We start from the raw sequence: 13,232 nt of genomic DNA, 5'->3' as shown, positions 1-13,232 counted from the left end.
ATTTCAGAGCTTTTTCTCAAGCAAAGCATGTACCAGGCTGCAGGATTCAACTAATCACTCAAGCGCATCCAACTGTAGCGCAGGGGTCTGTCGCTCCTATAAGCTACAATCTACCTGTATCTGGCTTATCATTGAGGCTTCTGCTCACTGGTCAGTGCTCAGGAGGCAAAATGATCCTTCTTTCAGTGCAATACCCAGGGCCTTGGTCCCTAGGAAATGTGCTGCCTCCCGCCTAGAGGTGTGTCTTGGAGAAGATGGCGAACTGGCAAAAGAAGGAACACTGGAGAATGCTGCTGTTTCTGCTCGATGCAGACTTAGCTCACGCTCTGGTTCCAACAAAGTCAATTTAGTGCTTAATGCCTTAGATAGTCAAGCACCTGTCATGTATAATCATTATTATCTGCCTTCTGACAATCTGTTTATTCGCCTACATTTCAATCCGACAGGCGTCGTTCAAGCACGCGCTTCATCAGGCGTGAAATGAGCGGTGTCCACCTGCTAGCAGTACACGAGCACGCGCTGGCATACATCCACCAGACAGGAGGATGTCAAGCAAAGGAGACATGGCTGAGAAAATGCCAGCAAGCGGCAAATAAAAGGCCAGCACGTCGTGGGCAAACTGCAAAAGCAGCGCTCAAGTCTTCAGTAAGAAGGGGGAAGGCTCAGAGCACAGATAGCCCACTGACTTTACAAACTAAGCGTGTCTTGTCACACGAACTTGTTCACTTCATGTATTAAAACAGTCGAGGCAAAGCATTTCCACATTGGGCATTATTAGCAGAGACTGAGCGCTCAGTTTCATTGGACATTGTTACCATGATCTGAAATAACACTGTGGATTGCTCAATGTCCTTGCATCCACTCTTCGCCCCCCAATAGGCTTCAGGGAATTCTGTAACTGCTGGGAACAGAACATCGCAGATTCGCAGGGGCTAGTGCTCATACGTATTCCATTATACCCTACACACTGCTGCATAGCTGAACGTTCATGTGTGCCCTCACCCATGGCCCTTCATTTGAGTTCCACTAGCACTCCTTAAATCTGGCAACATTTCACAAGTTAGAGCTTTTCCAGTGCCAGCAGCACAAATGTGCATCTCTCGCCCATACTTGTTAGTGCGGTATTAAGGTATGTTTCCCCTTTAATAGGCCCTCGAAGATTTGGCTCGTTCCTGTGTAGGGGGAAGTGGACCTAATGTCCAAGGGTATCTGCCGAAAACGCGGACAAAAAAAATGCTGAATGAGCATTTCATGATTTAATGCGCATTTGGCTGTTTGCAAAATACTGACTCCCATTACAAAAAACGAGGGGAGTGAAGGTTGCGGGAGTGTCCCCCGCTGCCCTTGTTCGGGGTATTGGGTTCGGTGGTTGCGGAGGTGTTCCCCGCTTCCCTTACATGGATAGCAGGGGACAATAAAGGGGGAAAAGGAAAAAAGGACCCTGCTGCGCCAGTTCCGACCCACGTTAGTGGAAGGGAACTGAAGCCGCAGGGATAGTAGGGAGCCGGCAGCACACACAGAAGTGTGCAACCGAATGTTAAGTAGGGAGGGAAAGGGGCAGAGGATATTGGGATGCGGGCAAAAGGGATCTGTGTGATTACTGCGCCTTGCTATTTTTGTAATCTGCATTTTTTTTGTCAACATTTTCGGCAGCGCATTGATCACATAGATTCTGTGCGAAACTAACATGTTAATTCCATTGTGGCAAGTAAGAAGAGACTTTTGTGGCAATTACGACACTTTACAAAATGGCCCAATGTGGGCTTTGTAAATACGTTTATTGTAATCCTTCCTAAGGAGCAGATGGCCCTAAAACTAAGACTATGTGGCTGATGGTGTCATCAAATTCTTGTTTTATTTTATGGGGGAAGCAAATTGGGGGCACGTCAGACTTTGGGGAGCTTGAGATTTACCTTGGTTTAACAAGGAAGAACCATCCCTGGAGATCCTTCAGTTGACCTTCTTGCAGTCCCATCAAACTAAGATATTCAAAGCAAGCTTCATTCTATATAAGCGTCATGCTCAGGGCCGTATCCCAGAGTCTATGTCTCCCAAGACCATCTGGGGTTTCCAAGCTCGCTTGGGCTGATCTATGAGTTTAGATTCAGTGTTATACCTAACATTGCTTTGCTTAGTAGACAGAAGAATCCTGCATGAAGTGTTACACACAAATATTAAATGTGTTTACCCCCAATCCCCAAACCTTCACTACATATGCCAACTAGGCATAGTAAATGACATAGCATGAGGCAAATGCAATGACCTGTGTCTGAACTCAGAGACTCACTTGATCTGGGGTGGGTGGAACTGATCTAAAATACGCTCTTGCTTGTATGGGATTCCCTCTGTTCCCAGGTCTCTGATACGAAGGCAGTAGAAGCACAAGTAGGAAGACATACCCTTGGAGGTGACATACCCCAAGATATTTCATGTGCACTTTTTTATTTTTTTTATTTATGTATTTCATTTATATAGCGCCCAAACCCAAAGCTATCACGGCACTTGTACAGAATGACACAGTAAAGACAAAGCAAGGCAATGAGCATGTTACATATACATGTTATGAATACTTCTTTGATTCGCTTTTGTGTGTTTTATTTTTGTTTTTGTGTATGTATTAGTATACCAGTGAGATTACTATAGCCAAATAGCAACTGGTATAAATTGGATCTATGCAAGTTTGTAATGGTCTCCAGAAAGCCTTTGGATTTTAGAGATTGTATGTGTGCAAACTGATATAACTTAATGTACGTCAATTTTGATGTGGTACGTTTTATGGTGAAAACCAAAAAAACTTTCATTGCTGATGATGAGTCTGTGCTCTTGCAATGTAGTCATTAAAATCACAGACAGGCATGTGGGTCGTAACTTAGGCTTTTGTTACTTTCTCTCATGCAGGGGAAAAGGTTAGGTTAAAGCCATTAAGGACAGCAAAGGATATGGTGGGTGGCATTTTACCCAAAGGTTGAGAGAAAGGCATTTCCATTGCAGGCAGTGGTAGGAGACTCATTGCCTGGTTTACAAAGTTTTTTTACAATGGGATTGCTAAAGGACCTGGAATTCCTGCAAAGAGTCACTAACGCCACTCACTCAAAAGGAAGTATCCGAGACTGGGTAGAGGACCACAACTGCGCAGCCGACATCAACTCCAACCCCCGATGCCCTTGGACGGACCACCACCTCATTCATTTCTCCATCCCCAGCGCCACCCAAACCACTAAACCTAGCACTCCTTCACCACCAACATTAGCCAGGATTGCACATAACCTAACTAAGGACAAGCTCCTACCGTTTCTAGAGGCCCCTGCCCTCAAGACTCCATTCTCCAATGACCCTATGCCTCTAGAAGAACTAAATAATCTAACACTCAAAAAAGCAGTCGATTCCATTGCCCTCTAGGGTGATATCTGCCTGGCCAACCTCATCCAGGACTGCGCAGACGCCCTAGCACCATTCCTGACAGAATTAATAAATGCTACCTTCCTTGCATCCAGCCTTGTCCCATTGTGCCTTAAAGAGGCTTGGGTTCACCCACTCTTAAAAAAAAATATATCCTTAGACCCGGCCTCACCTAATAATTACAGACCCATCACCACTGTACCATTCCTGTTAAACATTTTAGACAAAGCTGCATACACCCAAATCCAACAATTCCTGGAAAATAACAGCATCCTAGCAAGGGCCAATCAGGCTTCCCCCCAGGTCACAGGACAGAATCTGCCCTACTAGATCTAAAAAACCAAACAGGGGAAATAATGGACCAAGGCAAGCAAGGGTGGACTGGGAACCAAAAGAGGACCTGGAAGTAATTTCAATGTGGCCCCATATTACACATTTCAGCATGTGCAACCCTTTTCCTATGGGAAAATGTGGAAATACCACACAAAAGAGACCCAGTGTGCAGAGGTCTACTGAGAAGTCTCCAGAGTTCCCTATTGGCCAGTCCACCCACGAAGGCAAGCCAGCTTTGATCCTCCTTCTTGATTTGTCTGCAGCTTTTGATCTTGTCGACCATAAAACACTCTGCAGACAACTCATGAATTCAGCCCAATTCACTCGAAGGGAGAGCCATGAAAGTGTTCTCAGATCAGGCCTGCGTGGTACCAACCACCATCCATTGCAGAGTCCCACAGGGCTCCTGCACCTCACCCACACTGTACAATATGTTGACCCTACCCCCCTCTACAACAAGTTAGACAATCTTGGCATAGCATACACAAACTATGCCAATGACACACAGGTCCTCCTCCCACTCTCTGGCTCATACGAAAAAGACGCAGAGACCCTGCACAAAACCTATGCCACCATCCAAGCATGGATGGCAGCCAATGGACTGTGCCTCAACAGGGTTAAAAACGAAATCCTCCTGTTAGACCCCAAGGAAATGCTTAACAATCTTGACAAACAATACAGCACCTTTAAGATAGACAACACCCGAACCACTGTCTCGCCAGCAGTTCAAAAGGTTGGGGTATACATTGATTCCACTCTCTCCATGACACGCCAAGTTAGCGCTATTGCCTCTTCGGCAGCATTCACGACTAAATTGATCAATGCAGTCAAACCCTACCTATCCATGCAAAACTGCCTCTCCATAGCTAGAGCCACCATTGAGGCAAAACTAAACTATTGTGACGTCCTCTTTGCTGGCACCTCAGCAAAAAATCTCAACAGACTACAGATCATTCAAAATAATGTGTTCAGGGCAGCGTAGAGCATTCCCAAAGGGGAGCACACTTCCCACGCAAGGCATGATGCCCACTGGCTCCCGGTCAAAGAACGTATTCTGTTCCAGACCCTAGCCATAACCCATAAGTGCCTCTCAATCACAGCACCCTCCTATCGCTCCGAAAAAATAGTCTGAGCCACCTCTTCCAGACCCACACGTTTGCACCACTCCAATCAGCTTAACGTCCCTACCTTCAAAAGGCCAAAGCGGGAGGCTCCAGCTTCCTATTCCTTGCTCCCAAATATTGGAATGCCCTCCCTACGACCTTAAGGAATGAGACCTCTCACTTATCCTTCTGCAAAGGACTCAAAACAAAGCTCTTCAATTAGCTCACCCCACCTCACAAGACCAACGCAAATAGCAGTTATAGGAATGTCTTGAGGTATCTCGGTCTCCTCTGTAACCATGAAACCGTGGAGACCTCGTTTTTTTTGTTTTTTTGCCTTGCAACTTTGCCTACGATTTCAATGTCAACGTAACCATCAACTGTCTTATATCAGGTTCACTGAAATGAAGAAACAAAGATAGGCGATACTGCTGTTTTCATGTAACCAAGAAAGCTTGCTGTAACAGCGCCACAATGCCCCCGGGCCGCTTTGCGTGCGTTATAAATGTAAAAAATAAATACAAATAAATAAATTGTGCATTGTAAAAGACTTTTGTAAACCAGGCCCCATAGCTAAAACACGATTTAAATTGTCATATCGAAATATACAGAAGTAGTCACAGGTGTTATATATGATATCAAAGGTGTTTTGCTTCGATTGAAGGGTGGTTTTTCTTATGAAATGTAAAACCAGGTTTAGGGTCCAACCAGTAGACATTGTGATCTGATGGATTTTAGGGCCCGAAAATAAACATTTTTTAAATTGTTACATATGAAGTTGCAAACTCTGTACACGTGTATTTAAATATAACTTGAAAAGTAAGTACATAGAGAATTAAAATAAACAGGCTTTTCAAGTTTTGTCATATGTTTTAAAAGCATCATGGCTACTTTAAATCTTAATGGTCATGTTTGTTAAATGTATAACATATACTTCATCAAAAGTGGCAGAAATAGTAACATTCTTAAAACTGTAGTCCAGATAAAGCAAGAACCCATTTAAAGAAAGAGTTGATTTACAAAGACAAGCCCTTACCTTCGCTTTCGAATAGATATTATGTCCTATGATCTTCGTGCTTTCAAACATGTCACTGCCAGGTCCCATGGTAATACACATCTCATTCTAGAAAGGACATGGAAGAGACATAACACAGTTAGTGCAATGTATAGGAGGAGCAGGGAATGTGTTACTTTCCTTCCATCCCTTCTTTCTACCTTCCTCCTTTACGTTTTTCATTCCTTCCCTCCTTTGTCTGCCACTCTGATGTTATTCTCTTTCCCTTTCTCCAAACTCTATCTACTCCCTTTATTTCGAGGTCTCTCTATCTTTCTTTATTGCTGTCTCTCTTATTCTTCCTCTGCTCTCTCTCTCTCTCTCCCTTACTGTCTTTCCCTGGCCCTCCCTCCCAGAGGGATTGCGATCTGGCTCGGAAAGACAAACAGCAGATAAACATATATTGCACATGTTCCATTTCAATGTGCAGGACCTCCCTGTAGGGTCTTGTCATTTGCAGACTCTTTGCAGCGGGTGCTCAGGGTACTAGGGCCCTCTTTCTATAACGAGGTCCTGGGTGAACGGGGCTCACTGAGATCATGGGACATCCACAAGGCATTTTCAAAGGGATCAGAGGGTTTCAAAGAAAGTCACAGAGGATCATGTTGTAAGAAGTGCAAATTGAATGCAGAGGGTGACCAGCTCCAGTAGCTACGTGCTGTCGGGCCGCCTGCAGGCAATTTCCAACTCTTACAAAACGGAATCACAAGTAAAGAGTAAAAACACGTGATTTGCCTTTTCTTATTTACTTTACATTCTGTGTTGTAAAAAATGCAAATGGTGCTTTGCAGACAGAATCTCGAGTGCATTCCTATCGAATCGGCTCATGCACGTGCCCTTCGAGGCGGTAACTCGAGAAGTATTCGCTCGAATTTTAAACTCTGTTTCGGGCCCCAACTCTCCCATCCAAATGGCTGCAAAATGCCCTGGGCATAAATGCACTGAGTGCATGGCTACCTCCTGCCTTTTATGCCTTACGTTCGTACTTCAGGGTTTTAAAATTCCCACCAATGTATAAAACATGAGGCCTAAGGCACTGGAGTTATCATCTCCAATTCATAATCCAGCAGACCACAGCTCTGGCTAAATCCTCTTAATATTTGATGTATTTATTTTAACATGTATGTAGTTATATAGCAGATGCTTCACGGCATAATACTGTTGAGCACAATCCAAAAATGCACAGGTCAAACGCAAAACTAAAAATTCAACTGTCAAGAAATCAAAATGGGAAAGTGAGACGCAAAGTGGGTAATTTTACATGACATGTAAATTGCATGTAGGGGACGGCCAAAAAAGAGCCTATATGCTGCTGGGTCCCCTGCATACCATTTTAAACATTCACAAATTGCAGTGCAAACATGAAAGGTGATATCGCCCGCACTCCTCTCTTTTACTGTACGTTTTCTGTATTAACAAAATGTGTTAAGTGTTTAACAAATGCAGCCAGCAAATTACACTTTGCAAGCAGCGTTGATTAATGGATTCTTGCTGTTTAGCAGATGTTAAATCGAGGTGGGTTGCATAGGAATCCGTTCCTTTTACACCGGCATGAAAATCTCATGCAGGTGTAAAACAAAGTGCAGTGACAAGAAGGAGGAGGTCAGAAGGGCGGAGCTCTTGGCTCCACTCCGTGCCTCTCCTCCAGGAAAATTGGGCTGAGCAGGAAATAGAGCTGTATTAGCAATTCACCTTCATTTTGCGCTCCCATTTTCTTCACCGGCCCATTTAATATGAGCCCGCAAATACAGTCAGAAATGCTGAAAACTTAAACGCAATGATAAATGGGGTGGTTTTTAAATACTCTGTAAAGGATGGCAGGGCGGGCAGTTCCAAATCAAGGGTAGCAACAGAGAAGCCTCCCCAGGAATAAGAAGGCTTCCTAAACTTAGGGCTATCAGGTCAGGCTTGAAGGGAGCAGTCCCTAAGCAGACAGAGCCATCAGGCATGTAAAGGCACTGGGCCTGTTTTACAAGTGCTTTCAAATGGGAAACGCTTTGTAAATCAGGCCCAAAGTGTGCAATGTGTACCTAATTACAGTCTGTCCCTCTGGTTTTTAATCTGTGCATGGTAATGCCGCTAATAAACTGGAGTCTGCAACCTTTGGCTATCCAGATGTTTTGGAATACAACTCCCATGAGCCCTAGCCAGCATAGTCAATGGTGAGGACTCATTGGATTTGTAGTCCAAAACACCTGGAGAGCCAAAAGTTGCAGACGTCGGCAAGAAGTAATCCCAACGTGTGGGCAGGGGAGCTATGACGCAGTCCATATCCTCAGATGGAGTATTAGGAGCTGTCCATAGATGTTGTGAAGGATTGCTGAGCAATGGCCTGGTTCCTCTGCCTCCACCACCCAATCTAAGGAGGTGGTTTTAAGCTCATTTACTGATTTTAGGCTGTGGTGCACTGCAGCATATCACTAATCTACCGCACCTGTTTTTTTCTACACATTGCACCCATTGAACTTTGCTCTTTGTGCTATGTTTCACCAAATATGTTTTGAGTCGTGATGCAATGCAACTGAATGGCCTGGCTGAAATAATGTGTTTGCTCTGTGGGGGGAAATAGCCCTGAACCCCATAACTAAAGGCCGGAGTCAGTGGGGGACATGCCCCTCAGTAAAAGGCCTGTGCTGGAGTAACGTGCAAAATGAGGCCCTTGCCAAACGAAAAGGAGCGAATTTAGGCATCAAAACGTGGAGATGCCTAAAAATGTTCATTGCCTCATCAAAGGGAAAGACAAATAGCATAATTTGCTAAAGTAGGAGAACGCTGAAATAATACCCTCCAGAACTACATTCCACAGAACCCTAAAAGGGATGGCAGCATGGTGAGCTACAGTTACTCTGAAGCAGTGTACCTCTCAGCAGAAATATGAAAGGAAATGTGAAAATCTGTTTTTCCCATCATATTTAAGACATGGGGCCTCATTACGAGTTCGGCGGTAGCCATGCGGGAAAAACCGGCAGGCTGCCGCCGGACCCGGAATAAATTACCGCCTCCGGACTTGCTGGATTTACCGGGGCATTACATCCCCATTGGAATCCATGGGGATGGGGACCATGGAAACAACGGCACCATAATTAAAGGTGCCAGTGTTTCCATTTCCGTCTGCAAGCGGGTGGCATCAATACTGCCAGGTCAGACCTGGCAGGAGTAAAACGACCCGCCTGCAGAACTCGTAGTTTGCCGGTCCGGAAATAACGGTGGCAGCTTGTTTACCGCCACCGTTGTTCCCGGACTGGCAGGGTCATAATTAGGCCCATGCACTTCAAAATAGGTGCAAAAGTGTAATAAAGGAACTGAACGTTTTGTCCATCATGAACCCATCACCATTGGAAACAAGAATTGTGAAACTATAGCAGGATGAAAGGTTTCACGTTTGGAACCTTCTTCAGTAACATTACAATTGTGCTTTAAACATCAACATTTTAAGTATTCACTTGTAGAGCTAAAGTCTTTAAATATACCTTAGGTTGCCTTTCTGTAATTACTGTTTGCAGGTAACCACTGTGCAAGGGTGTACATGTTCAGATTGGGTGCATTTGCTAAGGTTGGATTAAATGTAAAATATTGTTCAACAGAGAAAGGCCGGAATCTTAAGTTTCAATTCCCCCAAGTGTGAAACTAGCTTGTCCAAGCCCGTTGTCAGGGAAATGAGATGAGAAATACTTCCGGTTTTATGACCAGAAACCACTTAAGGCCCCATAAAACTTGCCTTGGCTGGCAACTGGCCCTTTTAAGCTTGTAGAATGTGGGCTAATCTCAACACAGCACCCCTCTTGATGTCACAGCCACACATGGGAGAGTGTGGGGGCAGGTTTAAGGAGGAAGCTGATTTCCCTTTGTGTAAATTGGGAGACATAAATTTCATCGTGTAATATCCATAATTTTAAACCCAAAATATTCATGTTCGGATTTCTGGGAAGCTGTCAGAAACCCGCATCTGGGCCAAAAAGATTTTCGTGACACCAACATACCAAAAGTTATAAGGAAAACATGGATTGTGACCTCTGCATAAATGTGACAACCATAAAAATCTGCGAGAATGTGTAACAGATGATAAATATTCCGCCCACTGAATGCCCGATTTTTCAATAATGTAGTATGGTTGTAAACAAAGAAATACTATAGCTTATTAGCAATAGGTTGCACAGTCATCAAACAAAGTTTATGCTATTCGCTGAAATATGTAGTATCCAAAAATGCTGCCATATGTGGCATAATATGATGAGGAAGGGCATTTGTAAAAATATGAGATTTCCATGTGCAAAAGCCAGACCCGACCCCTTGTCTAAATTAGTTGATGGAAGGGTGATCCTCCCTTGGCTTCCCAGAACACTCAAATTGTCTGTGGACCTATCGAACAGCAGATGGGAGGGGACCCTTGACCATTTCAAGGTTGCCTAGTGGAGTGGCTAAGGGCCACTAGGCAAAGGGCGGCTCCCATAGAGGCGGCTCCTGGTTGTGTCTGCAGGTGCCCGCAGGGGACGCCAGTTGCCAGTCATCATCCCTCTGACTTCCCTGCTTACCCCGGTCCGCCTACAGATGGGTATTGCATTGTGAAACCTAGGCCTTTCTCCCTCTATTCAGGATTCTCAAACTTAGGTGGTTTTTTCCCCTGTTGTTTAATTTGCACTGTATCAATATTTAAAATTGCATTGTGAAACCTAGGCCTTTCTCCCTCTAATCAGGATTCTCAAACCTAGGTGGTTTTTCCTCCCTGTTGTTTAATTTGCACTGTATCAATATTTAAAATTGCATTGTGAAACCTAGGCCTTTCTCCCTCTATTCGGGATTCTCAAACTTAGGTGGTTTTTTCCCCTGTTGTTTAATTTGCACTGTATCAATATTTAAAATTGCATTGTGAAACCTAGGCCTTTCTCCCTCTATTCAGGATTCTCAAACTTAGGTGGTTTTTTCCCCTGTTGTTTAATTTGCACTGTATCAATATTTAAAATTGCATTGTGAAACCTATGCCTTTCCCCCTCTATTCAGGATTCGCAAACTCAGGTGGTTTTTTTCCCCTGTTGTTTAATTTGCACTGTATCAATATTTAAAATTGCGTTGTGAAACCTAGGCCTTTATCCCTCTATTCAGGATTCTCAAACTTAGGTGGTTTTTTCCCCTGTTGTTTAATTTGCACTGTATCAACATTTAAAATTGCATTGTGAAACCTAGGCCTTTCTCCCTCTATTCAGGATTCTCAAATTTAGGAGGTTTTTCCACTGTCTTAAATGTGCATTTGGATAGTTCCTTAATCCTGAGTGTTGTCGTCTTGTCCTATTGCTCAACCCTCTTGGCTCTCGCTGTCTCGTCTGCCTACACCCTGACAGGTGTCCCTTCCTAGTGTTCCCCACTCCCTTTCACCCCCTCCTCTCCTCTCCTACTCTATGGTGCTCTCTGTCTCTCCTATCTTTTCTAACGGCTTCTCTATTGACTATCCTGCTTTCCTCACGAAATCTGGTAGGAAGAAGTTTACAAAGGATATCCTGGTCTCCAACCCAGGCCTCCCTATCGCTGACACCTATACCAGTGCCTCCTCCAAGGAAAGTCTCACTGACATCCTCTTTGTCATTCCCTCGCCAGACCTATGGACCCTAGATATGGTTTATGTGCTCTCTCCTTTCTCTTCTTCTCCCATAAATGGTGGCACCCGGTGGGATGCTCTCCTGGCCTCCTTCCATTCCTCTAAGGTCTTCATTAATGTTTATTCTAATGCGACTGTCCTGGTCCAAGGCCCTCAGGCCAACCTTCACCTCTTTGATCGATGCTTCCCACGCCTCATCAATTTCCTTTCTTCTCCTGCTGTCCCCTCTCCCCCCGCCACGCCCTCCTCGCCTCCCCCTCGCTGCCTCCTCTCCGGCTAACCAGCCCTCTGATTCCCTCTCTGCCCTCCTTCGGGCTCCTTCCACACCTGCGCAGGGCGTACCTCTGACCTGTACCCCTCCCCGGAAGTCCTTCAAGGTTGGCAGCCTTCTCCACAGTGCCACTCTTAACTCTCGCTCAGCAGTCAAACACTCCTCCGACATCTGCTGCCTTCTGGAAGAACTTGACCTTGATGTCCTCGGTCTCACCGAGGCATGGTTCACGGCCAGCTCTGTCACAAGCTTTGACATGCTCCTCCCTGATGGCTACAAGATCCTCTCTGCGCCCAGGTCCAACAGCTCCAGAGGGGGTGTAGCCCTGATCTTCCCCGAGTGGATTCCTGCCTCTGTCATCCCTACGCAGGCCTACTCCTCTTTTGAATGCCTCATCTGCAGGATCTCTCTCTCCCATAGCCATTCCCTTACTGTGGCTACTATCTATCGGCCACCTGGTCAGATTTCCTCCTTCCTCTCTGAGTGGGCGGATCTCTCCTCCTCACTCCTGGCCTCGACCACTCAACTCCTCCTTCTTGGAGACTTCAACATCCACTTGGATGCCTCCTGTCCTCCCTCTGGACTCTTTCACAACCTCTGCGACTCTCTCTCACTCACTATTCTCCCCTCTGGCCTGACTCACTCTGCAGGGCACACTCTGGATGTTCTGATCTCCTCAGATCTTCCCCTTTCTGTCCGTCTCACCACTCCTCTCACCTGGAGTGATCACTTTCTTTCTTCCCATCTCACCCTCTCTACCCCACAGGCCAAGCCACCTCCATCACTGCCACCCACGCGTATCAGTTGAGGCTTTCGCTGCCACTTTCTCACCCCCCTCTCCCTCTTTGGCTGATTCTCACCCTGATACAGCCCTCTCCTCGCTCCACTCTGCTATATTTGATACTCTTGATATCCTTGTCCCTGTCATGAGGATCAGTCTGAAGCCCAAAGCCAAGTGCAACTCCTGGTACGACTCAGACCTCGTCATCCTTAAACGCAAGTGCAGGGTGGCTGAGAGGAAATGGCGTGCTTCTTGTACATCCTCTGACAAATTGGCCTGCTGCCTGCTCCAAAGGCAATACCGTCTCTCTGTCCTCACCAAGAAGAGAGCTCATATTCAAGCCCACGTCGGCATCTAATAACTCGGCTGAACACTTTAAAATCTACAAGGAACTGGTCAATCCTGCTGCAGTCTCTACCTCTCCTGTCCCTTTCCAGGCCCACTGCATGGCACTGGCTTCTCACTTCATCTCTAAAACTCAGGAAATCCTGTCCTCACTCTCCTCCTCTCCCCTCCCTCCCTATACTCCCTGCTCTTCCTCTGGCCCTTCTGCAGCCACCTCTCCTCCCTCCTTCTCCGCCTTTCCCCTGTTCTCCACAGACGAGGTTTCCAGACAAGTCCGATCTATGAAAGTCTCACCAAAAGATGTTCACCCCTGTTCCTCCAAAACCATCAAGGACCACATTGACACCCTTACCCCT

The 13,232-nt window shown here is 45.6% G+C and overlaps 1 protein-coding gene across 1 annotated transcript in view; it reads right to left on the bottom strand.

Annotated features, from left to right (window-relative positions):
- ASAH2 (N-acylsphingosine amidohydrolase 2) overlaps window positions 1-13,232 on the bottom strand; it is a 475,375-nt gene that overhangs the window by 304,233 nt on the left and 157,910 nt on the right. Inside the window, exon 9 of the mRNA XM_069612073.1 lies at window positions 5,872-5,958. Coding sequence (XP_069468174.1) covers window positions 5,872-5,958 — 87 coding nt within the window. The remainder of the gene's footprint in view (window positions 1-5,871; window positions 5,959-13,232) is intronic.

This window comes from Ambystoma mexicanum, chromosome 8, assembly GCF_040938575.1.
Source record: "Ambystoma mexicanum isolate Mex_15411 chromosome 8, UKY_AmexF1_1, whole genome shotgun sequence".
Classification (NCBI taxonomy): Eukaryota; Metazoa; Chordata; class Amphibia; order Caudata; family Ambystomatidae; genus Ambystoma; species Ambystoma mexicanum.
Note: the sequence above shows the minus strand (reverse complement) of the source record. Positions and strands in the feature narration are given on the sequence as shown.